A 17892-nucleotide genomic window follows, 5' to 3' on the forward strand; every position below is an offset into this window, starting at 1 on the left:
TGAGAAGCAGCATGAGGCCCCCAGCATGGATGAAGGGTTGGGCAGGTGAGGAATTCAAAGCAAGCTGAGCGAGTTTGTATCAGCAGCAGCCCTTTCCCCCAGAGGAGTTCACCTGGGATCAGAGCTGGTCTCTGACATTGCCTCCTGGGCATGTGGCCTCTGGAGTTTCTGGTGTGTCCTTGCTGGGATGTCTTCACTGGGGCTCAAATCTTCCTCCCCCTGGGGAAACTGCTGCTCTCCCACAGCCTCCTGACCCATGTGTCCTGCCTCCCTGCATCTCCTGCCCTTTCCCTTTCCTGGGGACCCCTCTGGGCTCAGCTCCAGGGACCTCCTGCTCCCCCCGCTCCCAATCAGGCATGAAAAACTATTTAAATGCCACCATTACCGTAGATCCCTTGGGGACCACCCTGTCCCGTGGATGGATCCAGTGCCTTCCACATGGGAACCTTCCCATCCGTCTGCCTCGGGAGGCCCCTGTTGGACCCTGATGCCAGCTGCCCCCCCGAGAAGCTCCTCAGGGCATCGCTCCAGGAGTGCAAGGAGCCGTAGATGGAGCTGCCGTCCAGCCAGCCTGTCACCTCGTTGGTCTAGGGCAGGCACAGGGAATAGGCATTAAGAGGTGCCAGGATTTCCCTGGAAAGGTGTAAAAAAGAGGTCTGGAAAGCCCTAGTCTGTCTCTGGTTCTTGCAAAGCAGCCTGTTTTAACAAGAGCTCTCGGGAAGCAGACAAATACACAGACAATCTCTGTGTAAACTTTGGGAATTAGTGCCAGGCAGAGGAAAAGACCAGGTCCAGGCTTTTCAAAAGTACATTTGGGGTTGTTTTTTCCCCAATTACTTTGACTATGCCCAGAAGCAGACATCTGTGAGTCCCTGTGTAGGCTGGAAGGAGACAAAACCCATCCCTTGGGAAACTGGGAACACCAGAGCTGACCTCGCAGCAGGAAGTCCCACTGTCCTGGCAGCAGGTTGAGTATATCCCCTGCCAAATGTTTGCATGGAAACAAACATCCTTTTCATTCTGAAAACATGCTGGAGCTTCCATTTTTTAAAGCTCTTAAATGTTGATAAAAACATGACTTGATAAACTGGTCTCTTCAGGATTTGTCACATGAAAGGTTTGGGGGGATATTTCACTTTGGTGAGTTTGGCTGGGAAGATCTCCAGCATGAAAGGAATCTGGGGAACACAAGCAGAACAGCAAAATCCAGAGAAATTGGGGGAAAACCTGTGTTTATTTTCCAAAATGACTGAAATTCAGGGAAGCATTACAACTTTATGGTAGTGCCAGCTCAGCTTTGTGATACATTATTGAAGATAGAGCTTGGTGCCTAAACCAGTGTGCAATAATTAACTGACCTAATTACCTTTTCTTTGTCCAGGAAATGCTTTGACCTTGAGCAACCACCAGTTGTGTAACTTGGAGGTTGACTTTGGGTTCATTTCATTGGTTCAAACACTAGAGAGTTGCATCTTTTTAGGGAAATAGTGGTGGTCTCATTTTACTTTTGCAAATTATCTTGGCTGCTACAGACCCCGATGGTGGGTGAAGAAGAATTTAGACGAAAGGCAAAGAGCAGAGGAGACCACACCTACCTGCTCCCTGGGATTGTTGGGGCTCTGCCCCGTCTCTGCTGCCCAGCGCACGCGCTGGAAGGGCAGGACCACATGTCCAATGCCAGCAGGGTCAAACACTGGGTCTCCAGATGGGATGTAGATGTTGAGGAACTCAGCAGGGCAGCCAGGTTTCTCCGTCTCCAGGATGTCCAAGAGCACATGGAAACCTGGCAGAGACCAAAGCATGGTGAGCAGCTGCGAGGACTGTCCACCTGAAGCAGGACATCAGTGTGGGCAGCTGTAGGTGGGCTGAGGGGACCACCATGTGCAGCAAAGGTGATCAAGGCCAGGTTGAACAGTGCTTGGAGACACCTGGCCTAGTGGAAAAAGATGACCATTGAGGTCCCTTTCAACCCAAACATTGTGGGATTTTATGATCTCCCAGAGATAGACATCTCTGGGCCTGGAGACCTAAGACCCCACTGAGCTCCTGGGAGACAGAAGAAACTGCTCCAACTTACAGCAGTTCAGCCCAGCATGGCTCTTATCGGTCCTGTCCGGTGTTTTTGCCATGGGGCAACTCCACTGCTAAAACAAATGAGGAAGCTCCCAACAGACAAATATCAGCACTTGGGTCAGCTGGCAAAGGTCACCGAAAATCCACACAAACTCTCCTGGCTGGACAGTGCTGTGGTACGGTGGTACCCAAGGCTTTGTGGGGCTGATCTCCACATGTGGGTCTGCTATGGAGGGCTGGGTGAGGAGTGCTCTGATGCATGGCCTTGGGTGTGTGAGAAACCAACACTTTTCCACCCAAACCACCATTTTTCCAGCCAGTGTCAGGCCCCAGCTCTTACCGAAGAAGACAGCCAGGACAGTTGTGTTCCTGCGGGAGGGCAGCCCCGAGGGTCCCTGTGCCACCGCGTTGCTGAGCTGGCGAGCGTTGGGCACGTGGGGCTCCTGCAGGGCCTGGTAGACGCCGTCTGCGTAGTTGGCTGGCAGGAGACGCAGCAGCCTGGCCCCTGCAGTGCCAAAAACATGGAATGGGTTCTGTGGTACCCGGTGGGAGGCACAGCCATAGTGGGATACAGAGATACGTGTGCAGGTCCCAGAAGAGGGTCAGAGGATAGCATAGGTTCTCAGAGTGGCCAAGAACACGCAAGTTTTGGTGTCATCACCCAAAACTTCTTGCAACACTGGGATCAGTCATCTTAAAACCAGGAGGGATCCTCCATCCTCCATCTTCCTCTCTTCCGCTTGTCCTTCTCTTGTCTATGTGCGTCCCTGTTGCCTCCTGGAGGTCAGGGGTGGTGCTCCAGTGGGTAACTGGAGCGATGCTGATGTCCCATGTTGACTGTGCAATCCTACACACCTGTGGTGTTTGCCAGCATGGCAGGAAATAGGAGAGGGAACAGCCAGAGAGGCAGCAAGACAAGTGCAAAGATGAGAGAGAAACACCCTGACCTTGCATGCACTGCTGGTGCCAAAACTGAAAAGCCCAGAGGCAGGAGGTCATTTCTCACTGGCTTGTCACCAGTGTGGTGGGCTCCATTTGCTGGTGCTCCCCAGAGGTGGGGGGAATCCTGAATTCCTGCCTTAGTTTGTGGCTTAGTTTCTGTATGTTGGTTTCCAAAAGTTAAGGTCTGACCTATTTGCTCTAGAAGAGGAAGACCTGATCTGCCAGGGCTGGTTTTCCCTGGCAGGCTTTGGTGTTACCAAAGGGCTGGTGACACACGTCGTGTGGGAGAGCCCATTGGACTCGGAGGAAGCTGTGCAGCTGCTGCTCCACCTTGTGCCACTGTGTCACCAGAGCAGTGGCCAACCTGGGCTGCCAGGAATGAGGATTCAGAAACTTCAGTGTTTCAGATCCTGCCTGATCCGTCCTGGTCCCTGACTCAGGGATATCTGGAGCTGAGCCCATGGGCTGGCTGTAGGCATGAGGAAGCAGTTCACCTCTGGCAGAGGGAAATCACAAATGCCTCTCCCAGTACCAACCAGTACATGGTATCCGCTCTGTGCAGGGCAGAAAATCAATAGGTTCAGCATTCCCGGACCATGAACTCTTCCACCTTGTGTTGAATCCTGGTTGAACTACATGCTGATTTTGGCTAAAGACGGTTTTTTGCAGCACTGGGATCCCTGACCATCACAGAAACACCTGCTGGAAAGAGCTGGGTCCTCCCTGCCTTGGATATTCTGAGTGATCTCACAAAGGCACAGCTTTGCTCTGGGACAGATCCAACACCAGCATGACCTGCAGGTTGTGCCTGGGCAGCAGTTAAAGGTGGCAATGCCCGGACACGGGCTGCCTGGCCCCTCCACACTTCTCTATCAGGGCTCTCAGGTGCTTCTGGGGTCTAGAGGTCTAGCTTCAGTGGTCTGAGGGCCGTGGGAGGTGGCGTTGTCTGCTCACCTGCCTGGTTCAGGCTCAGGTCAGAAAGGTTTCTGTCTCAGCCACAAAGCAAGCCAGATGGGCAAGGGGCAGCTTGCCTCACCCCATCCCACCTTTCCTGTCCCCAGGCCTGGCACTCACCCACGGAGCCATGGCTGTGGTGCAGCAGGTTGTTGTACCAGCCGTCGTAGCGCTGGACCTCCCAGGAGATGCTCTCCTGGGCTCCTGGAAGAGACAGGACCCACTTGATAAGCAGCAAGAAAAAAGCATGAAACAAGCACCAGCACTAGAGAATTATATTTATATTGTGATCTTTTCCCATAGTCTTTCTGCAACTTCCCAAATATGCATTTTTTTAGACAAGTTTTGCAGTCCTTTTGAGGGACAATAGCTAAAATTAGAAATTTGTGCTTGTGATCCTGATGTCCCCAGATCGATTTGTGGCCACCACCAGTCTAATCCCAAAAGACATTCCTCTTCTCTTTCTCTCTCACTGGATCAGAAACCTCTCCTTACTTCTGACTCCTACAATGTCCACACGAGCCAAGGAAAGATCTTGGCTCTGGAGTTGCGCTCTTGTGTCAGCATCAGCCTTATTTCCTTCATGTTAATTTTGATTGCTTTTACTTTTACTTTTTACTTTGCTAATACTAGCAAAGACTTCCAGTTCCTGCTTACAAGCTGTGTACTCATCTCAGCTGCAGTAGTGCAGTCTCTCAACCTGCACTTGGCTCCAATTTTTTCTTATCTCCTCACAAACTGCATCATAGAATCATATAATCATAGAATTTGGGTTGGAAGGCACCATAAACGCCTGTTCCATTCACCCTGCCATGCCATTCACCCCTTCCACTAGATCAAGTTCATCTGATATGATGCCCTATGAGTCAGAGGAAATTCCCCAGAGGGGCATCAGCTACCCAGGATCTCCCCTTGGGTTCCCTTCCCCAAAATCGCACTTACTCCCCAAGGTCCACGTCCCCACCAGAACCACAACCAAACTCAACATCGTTGCTGCAGGTTGCATCAGCCACTGGGTCCTTGGAAGCAGCGACCTGCAAATGGAGAGGAGAGGGAGGGAGGTGGAGCTGGAGGTGGGCTGCTCCCCGAGGCAGGAAACATGCACAGACCAAAACCTCAGCTCCTTTTTGTGGTTTCTGCTGCTGGGTAAAACCCCACTGCTGCCACCATCTGTCAGCAGTGTCTCCTGATTTGGGCTGTGGGAAGTTGGCGGGGCTCATGTGAGACCCTGTCACCTTGGGAAAGTTCTGTCAGGATGTGTCAGCTGAGCTGAGAACACCTTCCTGCTGCAGCAGGACCAGTGGCCCTGCCTCGGGGTATCCCAGTTACAGACTCACAGCTCATCATCCCGTTGTGCCTGCTCCGTTACAGAGAGCCCTTCATTACAGAAACAGGCACATTTCAGCTGGACATTTTTCTGGCATTGACCCATCCAGCTGTGAACATGATGGAAAAGCCTCAGCACACGGGCAGACATCCCAAAGTATGCGACTACTGCAGACAAGACAGCTTGATCCCTTCTGAGCTAACCTGATTGCCATCCCTCCTGACCAGCCTTTCTCATGATGCTTTACCACCTCCCTTTCCACAAAAGCCCTGGATCCAGAGCAGATTTCATCACTGGGAGCTGAACCTTTAAAATCCCAGGCAACACCTGGCAGAAGAGAGGGATTCCCAGCCCTGAACTGTGAAGTGATTTAGAGCCACAAATGTGACAATGCCATGCATAGAAATGCCAGACCTGAATTTAACTCCAAGATGGGGTTTTCCACTAAATATGGCTCTTTGCCCCTGTCTCAGCGTGAATCCAAAGATCAGCACTATTTCAGAAGAGCTGTGCTGCCAAGAGATGCAGCAATGCACAGGTTTCAGCTTTTCCTACACCACTCTGTCACATCCAAAGTGATCCTTTTAATTTTTTTTCATTATTTTAATTAAAACTTGAAGAAAATCCGGGTTTGGAAAGGCTTACACATTACCAGCAACTCTGCAGGTTTTATTTTGGGTTTACTGAGAGTTGCAGTGGGGATGTTTCACCTGTATCTCCCAGTGGTGCAAACCACAAAACATGAGTTCGTGTTGCACTGTCTGCTTGGAAAACAAAGTGGTCTGAGACTTAAATATTATCATTTGCACTCACATTAATTATGTTCATCAATTTAAACACTCATCACCAGGCTGTGAGCAGAGCATGTAAGCCGTGGTCACTCCTTCTGCCAGAGATCCCTGTACTTCTGGTCTTTTACATTAGAAAGTAAGTTGTGTCTAAAGAAGCGACATTTCCACGCTCCTTCACCATCACAACAGCTCTTCCACCCCACATCCTTTCCATCCCACAGCCCTGTGCTTAGCGTAGTCTGGTGGATGTGAGATTTGCACCGTGCAGCTGCTGGGAACTAGAGGCTCCGTGAGCCCCATCCTGTACAAAGAACGTGAGTTTGGCTTCTGGTGACACATGGAGATGCCTGTGACCTCTGGCAGGAGTGGCAGAGCCCTGTCACCATCATCACATGGGACTCTCCTGCCTGAAAGCTCTCCCTGTTGAAACAGCCCCTTCCCTGAGCATCGGCAGCACTTGTGGTTGACTTGTGCACAGAGGTCCACGTGGCCTCCTGTGCTGTGGGAAGGGACACCCCAGAGGCACAGCTGGCTCAAAATGGGCAGAGTTGCAACCCCCATCCCGAGTGAGGTCTGAAGGTGCCACAGAAGCGGCTCAGGAGACACAGAGCAAAGCCAAGGCTCAAAGCACATCACCACAGCCACAGCACAGATTGTGTCCCCCTCCCCTGGGTCTTCTCATAGAGCTCCTGCAGAACAAGTGTTTTAAAATTCCTTCTGTCGCTGAGCACATCTCTCTTCCTCAGGTATGGGAATTGCTCTTGTCCCAAGCCATGAGATGAGATGCCTTTATCTCTCCGTGCCCCAGAAACCAAACTTCACTTATTGCCTTATCAATCCAAGACTCTGAAGGTTTTCCAGTCTGAGTCATGGCCAGTGTGATACAGTAACAGTGGTGATCTTGCAGACTGACCTTGGAAGCCCATGGTGCAGCTTGCTGAGGGAAAGCTTGCCAAATGTGGATTATTTCCACAGCCTTGTCAAGTTTTCCAGGAATATTGCAATGATGAGCCATCCAGACTCTTCCACAGATTCCCTGTGCCACCTCTGGAAGCTCATTCCCTCGCTCTGCATATAGTGAAATTAAGCTTGTCATCCTTGTCTTCTCCCATCAGAGAGGATCCCTGTGCCCTGTCAAAGCCTGGAGTTTCACTGCCCTCCAAAAACTGTATGTCAGATAGTGCAAACACACAGCTTCCCACAGAGCAAGGGTCTCTTGTTCCACCTGATCCCAGCAGATTTGGCTCCACTAAAATTAGGGTTTCAGCCTCCAAAAGTCTCCTGGACTCTCCCCAGGGCCACAGGTCACCTGGGGTTGTGGAAAACACCATAATCCTGAGAGAGCATCAGCCCCACGGCAGAACCTAAGTGTGGTCACACAGAGGACAGCAGATCCAAGGCATTCCAGAAGCCTGGGGGCTGATCCTTATGGTCCTTGTGAGTGCCAGCTAATTTCTATCTCTGGTGGGACACGCTTGGGGGCTGCCGCCTTACCCCACCCACCAGTCAGTCTTAGGATTTCAGAACAGGCTACATCTCCCCAGCCTTGGATCCCAGAGTATCCTGGACACGTGCACACCCCATGGACAATGTGCACACAGGGACGAGTGGTGTCTCCAGCTTCCCCCTAGGGCCAGGTGCCCCGGTGCCTCCGAGCACAGCAGAGACTCCGTCCCCTGGAGGAACATGAGGGGTCTCTCTCTGCCTGTGCCTGCGGCAGGGACACGCTCTGTCCCGTGCCTGCTCCCTCACCGGCAGGGATGTGCGTGGCTCCACCGCACCCTGCAGGTGAGGACACGCACGGCCCCGTCTCACCGTCCTCACACATCACCCAGAGCCCTCCAGCCCTGAGGACGGGCAGTGACACGGGGACACGACCCGAGCCCTTCCATGCCCCGGGCACGGCCCCATCCCAACGTGTCCCCACAGCAGGAGAAAGCGGGAGCAGCACGGGCCCCTGTCCCCTCCCGAAGTGACACAGACCCCCGCCGGTGACAGCGTGCACGGCCCTGGCCACCGCGTCCCCGGGCGGGGCAGGGGGGGCACGCGCGCTCGCGGTCCCGCAGCTCCCACGCAAGCGGGAACACGCGCGGCCCCGATCCCGAGGAGCCACCCCACCCACGCAGGCAGGGACACGCGTGGCCTCGGTCCCCCAGACATCCTTCCAAGCGTGGACACTCGTGGCCCTCAAACACACCCCCAGCGGGGAACGCGAGCGTCCCTGATCCCTCAGTCCCCCCGCGCAAGCAAGGACACGCGCATCCCCAGCCCTTCTGTCTCCCTTTTCTCCACGCAAGCGGGGACACGCGTGTCCCGATCCCCGTCCCAGGCAGTGACCCGCGTGTCCCCGGTCCCCCGCGGGCGCTGAGGTGGCGGTGGCCTCACCTGCGTGCGGCGCGGCCGGAGTGCGGCGGGCGGGCGGGCGGTGCCGCGGGTTACATACGGCCCGCGCCGCCGCCGCCGCCTATAAGAGCGCTGCGGGCCGGAGCCGCCCGAGCCGCCGCCTGCAGCAGCGGCAGCAGCAGCAGCAGCAGCAGCAGGTAGGTGGTGTGAGGTGTGAGGTGTGAGGTGTGAGGTGTGAGGTGTGAGGTGTGAGGTGTGAGGTGTGAGGGCCCCCCCCGCCGCCCGCCCCGGTCCCTCTCTTTGCGAGCGGCCCCCGGCGCTGCCCGCCGCGCTCCGGGGGTCCCGGCTCGCAGGGACCGCGAGGGGAGGATGCTCCCCGTCTGGAGCTAACCCTCGGTTTCTTCTATTCCACCCTGCTACAGGGTCGGGAAAGTGCAGTGAGGTTGGCCCCTCGCCCCTCCTTCTCCACCTGCGAATTGCAGCTCTGATGATTCAGTTTCCAGGGGACAGGATTTCTCTTTTTCCTACGGAGAATACCGACCTGCAGCCCTGAGCAGCCCAGCTAGGATTGCTGCTGGCTCTGCCACCGGGAGTTTTTGGCTGAGCACTTAAAAAAAATCCTTTTGTCTCGATTCATTCTGAAGCAGGGAAATGGAGTTTCTGTAAGGAGAAACTTCTGGGGTTTGGGCAAACTTTCTGCCCCCTTTGTCTTTCTCTCCAAGTCCAGAATGTTTTAAAACATAAGATAAATCGTCTATTTCTGCTGAATTGCTGACCCTTCCTTGAAGATGTTTCCAGTCTTCCCCCCCTCCATACACTGTGGCAGAGGGAACCACAGGGGCTCTGAGGTCACAGCAATGCTTCAGTGTGGAGGATGCTTTCCAAGGTGCAACAAGTTCAGTTTCTCCTGCCATGAACTGTAGGCAAAACTTTTCCACTTGAAAGCTGCAAAAATGCCAAAGAGCTGGTCTTCTGTGAAGGGTAATCAAGGGAGAAAGATGGGCAGGCAGCAAAAGAGTTGTTTCCCTGGAAATTCTCTGTAAAACAAGTCCCAGAAATTGCAAAGTGTACAGAAATACAGATATCCCTTGGTGTTGGTTGAAAGTTAAATTAAGATTTAACAAGGCAGCATCCTCCTTGTTATGTTCTGGTTTCTCATTTTTTAAGCTGTGAAGAGTTGCATTTTAGTGAATACAGACTTGGAAATCTTTCTTTACTCCATTGTATCTCATAGGAAATTTGGGCAAAGATACCAGGAAACAAGTGGAATTCAAGTCAGTAAGATTTAGTCTGTCCTAAGTTAAACTGCTCATTTATTTCTTTTCTTGCAGCAGCTCTGACTGTTCTGTGGGCACTTTTGCTGGATTTCGGTATCCTTGGGAATCAGCTACAGCTCCTGCTTGCCAGGTAATCATAGCACTTGAAGGCTGTCCTTCTCTGGGTTTGGCTTTCCAAGGAAAAAAACCAAAGCTCTTGCAGCAAAATAGCCCCAAAGAAGATTCGTAAGACCACATGACAGCTCTGCTAGTCTGGAGCAGAGACAAGATAAATTCAGGTCCAGATCTGTTGTAAAATCCCAGTCTCCATTAAACTCTTGGCTGTTATTATCTGGGTTACTGGACAGAAAATTATTCTCAAATCAAATACCGCTTTATGTATTGAAAAGCAATTCAGCTGTCCAAGCAAACTGTTTTATGATAGCTGTCATGATCCCCACTCACTTCTAGGGATTTGGGACCAATTTTTTGTGGCTGAATTGCTCTGGGTTGGATCTTACCTAAAAATATGAGTAATACTGTTCTCGAAAAATGAGAATAAAATCACCTCCTCCGTACAGGGAGAGAATAAAACGCTGTTTGGTCAGGAATCAAATCAGCTCTGGCATTGCCGGGGTGGTTACATGCAGAGAGGCTATTAAATCAGCAAAACAGGAGGACTAAGCGTGTTATCAATCTTATTAGAAAAGATCCAACTCAGGCGCAGGAAGAAGGCGTGTAATTGCTGGAACTGGAGTGTCAGAGGAAGTTCAAAGTCATCTGTGGGATTGACACATCTTTTCAACTTATGTAATTCAGCTTCCTTTAGCCTTGAGATGTGCTCCCGAAGTTTGTATGTTCTTTGGACTCTCATCCTGGGACTAGGGGCTGCTTCTGGCCCCTCTGGACCAAGTGCAGGACCAATCCTCCCTCTTCCTCTTCCTCCTTCACCAGACCAGCAGCTCTTGGGGAAAAGCTTCTTGGAGGAAACGGGCAGGAGTGGGAGTAGTGGGCTTTGTTCCACTTGGCACTGCTGGCCCTTGGCTGGAAATAATTTTGCTATTGTGAAATCCATGTTTTCAGTGGTTCCTTGTAATTTTGAAGGAAAACACTTCTGCAGGGGTCACTGGCTTGGGCACTTCCCCTAAGGGATCACCCCAAAGCGGAAAGCCCTGGCTGCACCTGCTGGAGGGAAAGACCCGGCGCTGTCTGGGCAAGAGCTGCTCAACAGGTTCCTGCTCTGGGGCTGCTCCTCACCCTGCAGCAGCTCAGGGGCTCGTGGTTCCTTGGGCTGCCACAGTCCCTCGGGCTGCTGGAGCCCTGCCCCAGGCACCTCCTCTTCTCCACGGAGGGCTTTTGGGTGGCATGCTCTCTGCTGGGGAGTATTCCACCCTCCTGCTTGCTTGCAGCGTCACATTTCCTTGTCCCTCTGGGGACTCTTTAGGCGAACCTCCCTCAGCTGGTTACTCCAGAGCTGAGCCATCACGGGCTGGAGGCATCCGGGCAGGGCAGTGCAGGGTCCCTGCTGTGACCACTCCTCTCCCACAGGCTTCTGGAGGTGCAGGATGACTCTCTTTGATGGCGTCTACCCGTTCTACCCGCAGCAGAGGAAGGCTGCTGGGTTCGACATCAGGACCATCATAGTCATCGTGGTCTTCCTGACGCTGGCTTGCAGCTTTCTGCTCATCATCCCGGGCATCCGCGGACGGGCGGTGCGTGGCCCCGGGCACGGGCAACTGCTCCCCTTGTTCTGGCTGCTGGGACCCTCCGGGGTGGTTCAGGGTGAGGCAGGAGGAGAGCCGGGGTTGTTCGTCCCTGCCTGATGTCCCACCTCTCTCCCTGCAGAGGCTGTACTGGACTCTCCGTGTTCTCCTCAGCCTCTTCGTGGGAGTGGTGATTGTTGGTAAGTGCTGCGCAGCCCTCGGGGATGGGTCTGGGGGCGGGATTAAACCCTGGGGCAGAGTCTGTGTCTGGGAAATGTGAGCTGGGGTTGTGGGGTCTACCTCACTCACCCCTGCTCTGCAAAGCAGTTGCGTATCTTCCCAAAATGGCTTTCCCTTCCCTGGTACGGGGGCTGAGGGCGCTCGGAGGTGCCCATGGTTACTTCTGGGAGCTTTGCTGGCTGTAACTCAACCCGCCCCAGCTCCATCAGGCTGCGCAGCCCCACATTCCTCTGACAGCGTCTGTGACCTGACACAGACAGGGTGCAGAAACAACCACAAAAGCGAGGATGAAATGCAAAGAGCAGATTTATTTTCATTACCTCACCCTCGGGAGGATCCCCAAAGCAGCACTGGGCAGGGACAAGGAGGGGACCGGCACCACGGAGCTCAGTCCATGCCAGAGGATCACCAAACCTGCTGTTTTCACCTGTATTTCAGGGATTTGTGCAGGTATAGTTCACTGATGTACTTTGATCTTTCCTGTAGCAGGGTAGGATCTCAAGCCTGTTCAATAGGTGCTTCTGAGCTGCCTAAGAGATGCTCTGCTTCTCCAACACACAAGGCTAGACAGTGGTTACTGTGATCTATGGGTTTTTCTACACCCCAGCTGCACCTTGGTTGAGTGTGTTTACAATCCTCCTCACCAATTTTCCATTATTTCCCTCACTGTGTGAGCCCTCTTGTGCTGCCTGGGGCTGCAGCCAGGATGCTTGGAGGATGTGAGGAGCCTTGCAGGGATGTGGAGGGAGCAGGTTGGAATAAAACACAGGCAGGACAGAGGTTGCAGTAGTGGGGTGAAGACCTCCCAAGGAGCAAGGTCAGAGGAGAGGAAGGAGAGGATTTAATTTAGTAAAACCCAGGAAATCTTCTGTAATAACTGGTAGTGGAAACCAGCAGTGGGATTTCCAACTTGGACAGGGCAACAGGATGGGCAAGAAAAGGTGTGCTGAGGGGACAGAAGACAACAGGTGGCGAGAGAAACCAACCCTGACCCTAAATCAAAGAATCCCTCCTGCTGTGAAGGACAAGTTGGATTATAGGACTGCTCAGAGTGGGATGATGAAGGGAGAGGGATAATGATAACCTAGAAGATTCAGCCCTGATTTGGCCAGGCACTGGAAGCAGGTAGCCAGACTGGGACCAGCTGCAGGATTCATGGACCATCCCAGCATGCGGTTGCCATCCTGGGGATGTCCAGGTTCTGGGAGATGCCACCAGAGCTGCCTGGAAGCATGGTGCCAGGCTGGAGGTGGCAGAGGGGTGGAGGCCAGGGCTGACTCCACAGCCCCCTATCCGGGTCAGCCCTGGAGAGCCATCCAGCCCCGCTCCGTGACACGGCTGCAGCCGGGCTCTGCTGGGGCACATGGGAGGAACGAATTGTTCTGAAGCCAGAGTCAGAGTTTCTGTCTGGCAGCAGCAGGGCACACTGCAGCCAAAAAGCATTCCTGTGGAGCTCCCACTGCATCAGTGCCCTCTCAAGTTGACTCAACAACTGAACATTTTCTCAGGAAAGTTTTGTTCACCCTGACATCAAATCATCGGCTTTACTTTCCACACCCACTGCGAAGTGGAAGTGCTTCAGGAGAGGATACCTTGTGCCAAAAAAAATATACCAGAAATGCTTCAAATTTTTCTTTTTCTCCCAGCTGGAAGGACTGTCCGAGCTGTGATGACACTTCCCACCCCTCTCCACTGCCTCCATTTGACAGTGACCTTTACTATTCACTAACAGTGCGATTTAGGGAGCTGAATGTGTGAAATGAGACTCACCCCTGTTCCTGTGGCTGACAAACAGGCTCATCTCTGAGCCTGGTCCCTGGGTGCTGTGGTGCTTGCCATGGCGGGGAGCTTGCAGGGAAGTTCTGGAGAGGATGTCCAAGGAGAAATCAGGTCATGATGTTCATCCCTGGGGATCTGAGCTCTGCTGCTCCCGGATCCAGGGAGTGGATGCTTAGCAAGGGGAGGTCCTGAGCTCTGCAGGGTGTGGGAGCTGGTTGGGGCACATCCTGGTGGCTGAGTCAGCACTCCTGCCCTCCTAACACTCCCTTGCAGTGCCATGGTGGGAATGCTGCCACTCTCCTGTGATTCTCCCCTTGAGCACAGCAAGGCCTGAAACTGGACCTGCTTTAACCCCGCTTTAATTCTTCCTGGCAGTTGTCCAGTTCACAGGAGACTGGGAGATGGGCTGGGTGCAGGCAAACACCTCCTACAAGTCCTTCAGCCGTGCCCAGGTGGACGTGGACATCGGGCTGCACATCGGCCTGGCGGGGGTGAACGTCACACTCAGGGGTGAGTCTGACGTCCCCATCTGGAGCTCTGGAGTGGCCATGGCCCCAGGAGGTCTCCAGCTGCTCTGGAGGGGCCCTTGGTCTGTCTGGAGGCTCCTGGGACCCTGCTGTGCCCATGCTCCTGGCTGGCAGTGCCCAGCTGCTGGCACAGCAGGAGCTCAGCTCATCCCTCCTGCAGGAAACCCAGTGCACCAGATCAACGAGACCATCAACTACAACGAGCACTTTCCCTGGAACTTCGGAGCCGATTACGACCGCAGCTACAGCGAGGGGCTGGAGAAGGGGCTGCCCAGCCCCATCCTCTACGTGGCAGAGAAGTTCAGCAGTCAGAGCCCCTGTGCCGTGCACAGGCAGTACCGCATCGCCGGCCACTACGCCTCAGCCATGCTCTGGTGAGCCCTGTCCCGTCCTGCTGCAGGCATGGGAGGCGCAGGGATGTGAAGGGCTTGGCTGCCTTTCCCCCAGCCTTTGGGATGGGTGGGATTGCCTCCTTCCGAGAGGGATGCTGTGTGCACGGAGGGGTCCCTGCCAGGCGCTGTAGACACTTTGGGATGAGCGGAGAGGAAGTCCTGGTTCTCTCTGCTGGATAAACGCAGCAGGACTGAGCACAGGAGAGAGGAACGTGGTGCAGGTCCTTGCTGTGATGTGGTGATGATGGCAGAAGTCCATCCCCATGGATGGAGTTGAAGCTGCTGTCCTTAGTAGCCCAGAGAGGCCCATGGACACATGAAGAACTCTCCCAACCTCCCCTGTGAGTGTATTTTGTACCTAAGATTGGGATCAGGTGAGGAAAAATGGTGCTGCTGTTTCTGTGGAGTTGATCTGGACTCCTTGGCAAGGTCAGAGATATGCCACTGCCCACCTGGGCTGGGTGAGAACTGGTCCCCAGCTGGCAGGGGATGGTCCCTTCCCCCACATTGTTGGCCATCAAGAGCCATTGCAGTGCTGTTCTCCCTGCTTGGTGTTTGACAGCAGGGACACAGAAACTAGGGAAGGATGCCATGGAACAAGACCTCCTGGTCTATAGCTGAGGGCTTCCTCTGTAGCCCAACTCCTCAGCAAGTGCAGAGCTTTGCCTGCTCCTGCAGTTATCCCAGCCCTGGTGCTGCTCTCAGGGTCTGTGCTGCCCCACACGTGGAAGGGCAGGGAACTGGCATGGTCCAGATACACCGAGTGGGCTGCCACAGCCTCCTCTAGGCTGCTCCTGTCTGTGGGCTGAGCAACAGGAAGAGGAAATCTGTGTTTCTGCCCTTTGGGTGCAGCAGTGTGAGCCTTACACGTGTGCTTGCTCAGTGTGGGGATTAGGGATCGTTCCTGCCTGCCTACAGAGCTTCTCCACCTGTACAGTGCACTCTGGAGCCCAGATTCCTCCTCCCACTTGGAAATCCTCACACAGAGCATCCTAATCCGTGGCACTCGCACCATTCATCTGTTGGTCTTCTCTTGTCTCCAGGGTAGCCTTTTGCACATGGATCATCTCCAACATTCTCTTCTCCATGCCTGTCCTTGTTTATGGAGGATACATGCTCCTGGTCACAGGGGCCTTCACCATCTTCTCGCTGCTCTCGTTCTCCACCGTGAGGAACTCCCCGATGTGTCTGATCCAGATTGGGACCGGGACCCTGCATGTAGCTTATGGGGGATCTTTCTGGCTCGTGCTAGCAATTGGTAAGAACATCAGGGTGCCCCAGGTCACATCACTGTGTCCCTCTGGATGTACAAGAGTCCCAGTGCTTCCCTCCCAGGTGGGAAGTGCAGCTCCCCAGAGCCCCAGCCTGTGCCTTGGCAAAGCAGATCCTGGCAGAGATGTGGAGAGGGATAGGAAAAGGGGAAACACCATCTCAAGGGCGGTGGAGGCATTTATAGCTCCTGAGGTGCAAAGACATTGGGATCACTTGCCTGGGTTTTCAGACCTGTGCCTGGGCTTTAAGATGCTCAGAACAGCTCACACAATAGAAGGTGACCTTCCATAAGCAAAGGCATTGTCCTCTGGCAGGGGACCATCCGAGAAGAGCTGTTGGGTGGGGACAGTGCTGGAATGACAGGAACCCAATCAGAGAGCGTGTTTGTTTCCAGGCCTGCTCTGTTTTGTGGCTGGGATCACCATCGTGGCGATGCACCACCTCAATTTGGACCTGCTGAAAGCCTTCTTTGATCTCCGTGAGGACAAAGCAGAGGAGTACCAGGAAATGCCTGAGGTGTTCATCAACCCTCATTTTGTGGACAAGGGCCTGTCTCCTTCTCAACCCTCTGAAATCAACAGCATCTAGAAGAAAGTTCTCACTCCTTCCCTGAAGATGGACCCAAAAGGGCAGATCACAGACTCTTCTTGATGTCCCCAGAGACGCATTTCCCCATCCAACTGCCTTTGAAGTCCACGGTGGGATAGGTCCTTGCTGGCAAGTGCCTTCACAGACTGTATCTCCCTGGCAGTGCCCTCTGGAAGGGGCAGGCGATGCTGGCAGGCTCCCAGCAGAGCAGCTCACAGCTCCAGAAACTTGAGCTGCACAGCCACCTGGGGATCCCTGTCCCAGGAGGAATGCCCTTCCTGCTCCGTGCCCTGCCACAGCACAGTGCAGGGATTCTCCAATGGTCTGTTCCTGCTGAAAATGAGAAGCAGCTCATGGGTGACATTTCTCCCTGGGAGCACCTGCCACTCCAAAAGCCAGGGATTACACCTGCTCATTTCTTTCCCAAACATGAAATTTCGTGGTTTAGGTGTGTCCAGGAAAGCCAGGCATGGATCCAGCTTCTGCAGGCTGGATGCTACAGGAGCTGGAATAAAAAAAACTGCTCCAGAAACAAAGACTGAGTAAATGTGCCACAGAGTTTGTCGTGGGGGATGTGGTGATGTGATCCTTTTCACTTTCAAATTTGGCCTTTATTAGACAAAACTTGTAGCCTAGTGTAGGCCAAAAAGGTGCCATAGGAAAGGAAGGAGAGAGAAGAATGAAGGATGAAGAAGAAGAAGAATGAGAACACATCCCTGTCCAGCTGGAGCAGCAGGGGAGGGAGGGGAACCTGTCCCTCTGCCCCACTCAGGTGAGACCCCACCTGCAGAGAAGGACCTGGAGCTGCTGGAGGGAGTCCAGAGGAGCCCACAGAGATGCTTTGAGGACTGGAGCCCCTCTGCTCTGGAGCCAGGCTGGGAGAGCTGGGGGTGCTCACCTGGAGAGGAGAAGGCTCCAGGGAGAGCTCAGAGCCCCTTGCAGGGCCTAAAGGGGCTCCAGGAGAGCTGGAGAGGGACTGGGGACAAGGGCTGGAGGGACAGGACCCAGGGAATGGCTTCCCACTGCCAGAGGGCAGGGCTGGATGGGATCGTGGGCAGGCCCTGGCACAGGGTGCCCAGAGCAGCTGTGGCTGCTGCACCCCTGGCAGTGTCCAAGGCCAGGTTGGACGGGGCTTGGAGCAGCCTGGGACAGTGGAAGGTGTCCCTGCCCATGGCATGGGGTGGAATGAGATGGAGTTTAAGGTCCCTTCCAACTCAAACTATTCTGGGATTCTATATCTGAATGCTGGAAGCCTGGGCACCTTCATTCCAATTAATTGTAAAGTACAAAATTTCCATATTTTGAGTTTTCTTTCTGAGAAAAGACCCTTGCTGGTAAGTTACTTATTTCTGTCAGATGGTATTTGTGTGTCACTAGCGTGGTTTGTTCTGCACAGGAATTATTTTCAATAAAACTTTACTAAAACCCCTGTCCTTTGAAACACTCTGGACATTTGGGGGGCTGGTTTCTCAAGGAGGGGCCATGGGGCACAGCTGAAGCTCTTGCATTTCTGGCAAGCCTCCAGCAGCAGCATCCTTCCCATGGGGACAAAAGTCTCGCTGGCACATTTCGGGGTCAGCCACTAAGAAATCTTTGTCATGAGGAGCTGTGAAGGGATGGGAGAGCCTCCAAAGGACTTTAACGAGCTGAGGGCTGGGACCAGAGCTGTGAGATTAAACACGGGACGGCCGGGATTTCTGCAGCA

The 17892-nt window shown here is 53.7% G+C and overlaps 2 protein-coding genes across 4 annotated transcripts in view; one reads left to right on the forward strand and one right to left on the reverse strand.

Moving 5' to 3' along the window:
• The window catches only part of DUOX2 (dual oxidase 2), a 27145-nt gene extending 13445 nt beyond the window's left edge, over positions 1-13700 (reverse strand). The window contains exons 1-6 of one of the 3 annotated variants that reach the window (XM_048318175.1): positions 13400-13700; positions 4912-5003; positions 4090-4173; positions 2414-2578; positions 1596-1783; positions 386-587 (exon numbers count right to left, since the gene is read on the reverse strand). In XM_048318175.1, the coding sequence (XP_048174132.1) occupies positions 386-587; positions 1596-1783; positions 2414-2578; positions 4090-4173; positions 4912-4975 (703 nt within the window). In that variant the 5' untranslated portion in view covers positions 4976-5003; positions 13400-13700. Of the gene's footprint in view, positions 1-385; positions 588-1595; positions 1784-2413; positions 2579-4089; positions 4174-4911; positions 5004-8472; positions 8504-8971; positions 9008-13399 lie in introns of those variants that run through there. The other 2 variants (XM_048318177.1, XM_048318176.1) reach the window with 2 other exon arrangements.
• On the forward strand, positions 8603-16723 carry DUOXA2 (dual oxidase maturation factor 2). The gene is made up of 8 exons (XM_048318178.1): positions 8603-8627; positions 9762-9837; positions 11235-11398; positions 11532-11589; positions 13784-13918; positions 14096-14309; positions 15371-15585; positions 15994-16723. Exons 3-8 carry the CDS (start codon positions 11252-11254, stop codon positions 16185-16187), a joined length of 963 nt encoding a protein of 320 aa, XP_048174135.1. The 5' UTR covers positions 8603-8627; positions 9762-9837; positions 11235-11251; the 3' UTR covers positions 16188-16723.
• Positions 16724-17892: the final 1169 nt, after the last annotated feature.

This window comes from Corvus hawaiiensis, chromosome 13 (genome assembly GCF_020740725.1).
Source record: "Corvus hawaiiensis isolate bCorHaw1 chromosome 13, bCorHaw1.pri.cur, whole genome shotgun sequence".
Taxonomy (NCBI): domain Eukaryota; kingdom Metazoa; phylum Chordata; class Aves; order Passeriformes; family Corvidae; genus Corvus; species Corvus hawaiiensis.

What these genes read in the sequence shown, in the direction of transcription:
- DUOXA2 (XM_048318178.1), top strand. Translation starts at nt 11,252, where the DNA reads ATGACTCTCTTTGATGGCGTCTACCCGTTCTACCCGCAGCAGAGGAAG. An exon ending in GGTGAACGTCACACTCAGGG is followed by an intron (nt 13,919 to 14,095) that starts GTGAGTCTGACG and finishes TCCCTCCTGCAG; the next exon opens with GAAACCCAGTGCACCAGATC. An exon ending in CTGGCTCGTGCTAGCAATTG is followed by an intron (nt 15,586 to 15,993) that starts GTAAGAACATCA and finishes GTTTGTTTCCAG; the next exon opens with GCCTGCTCTGTTTTGTGGCT.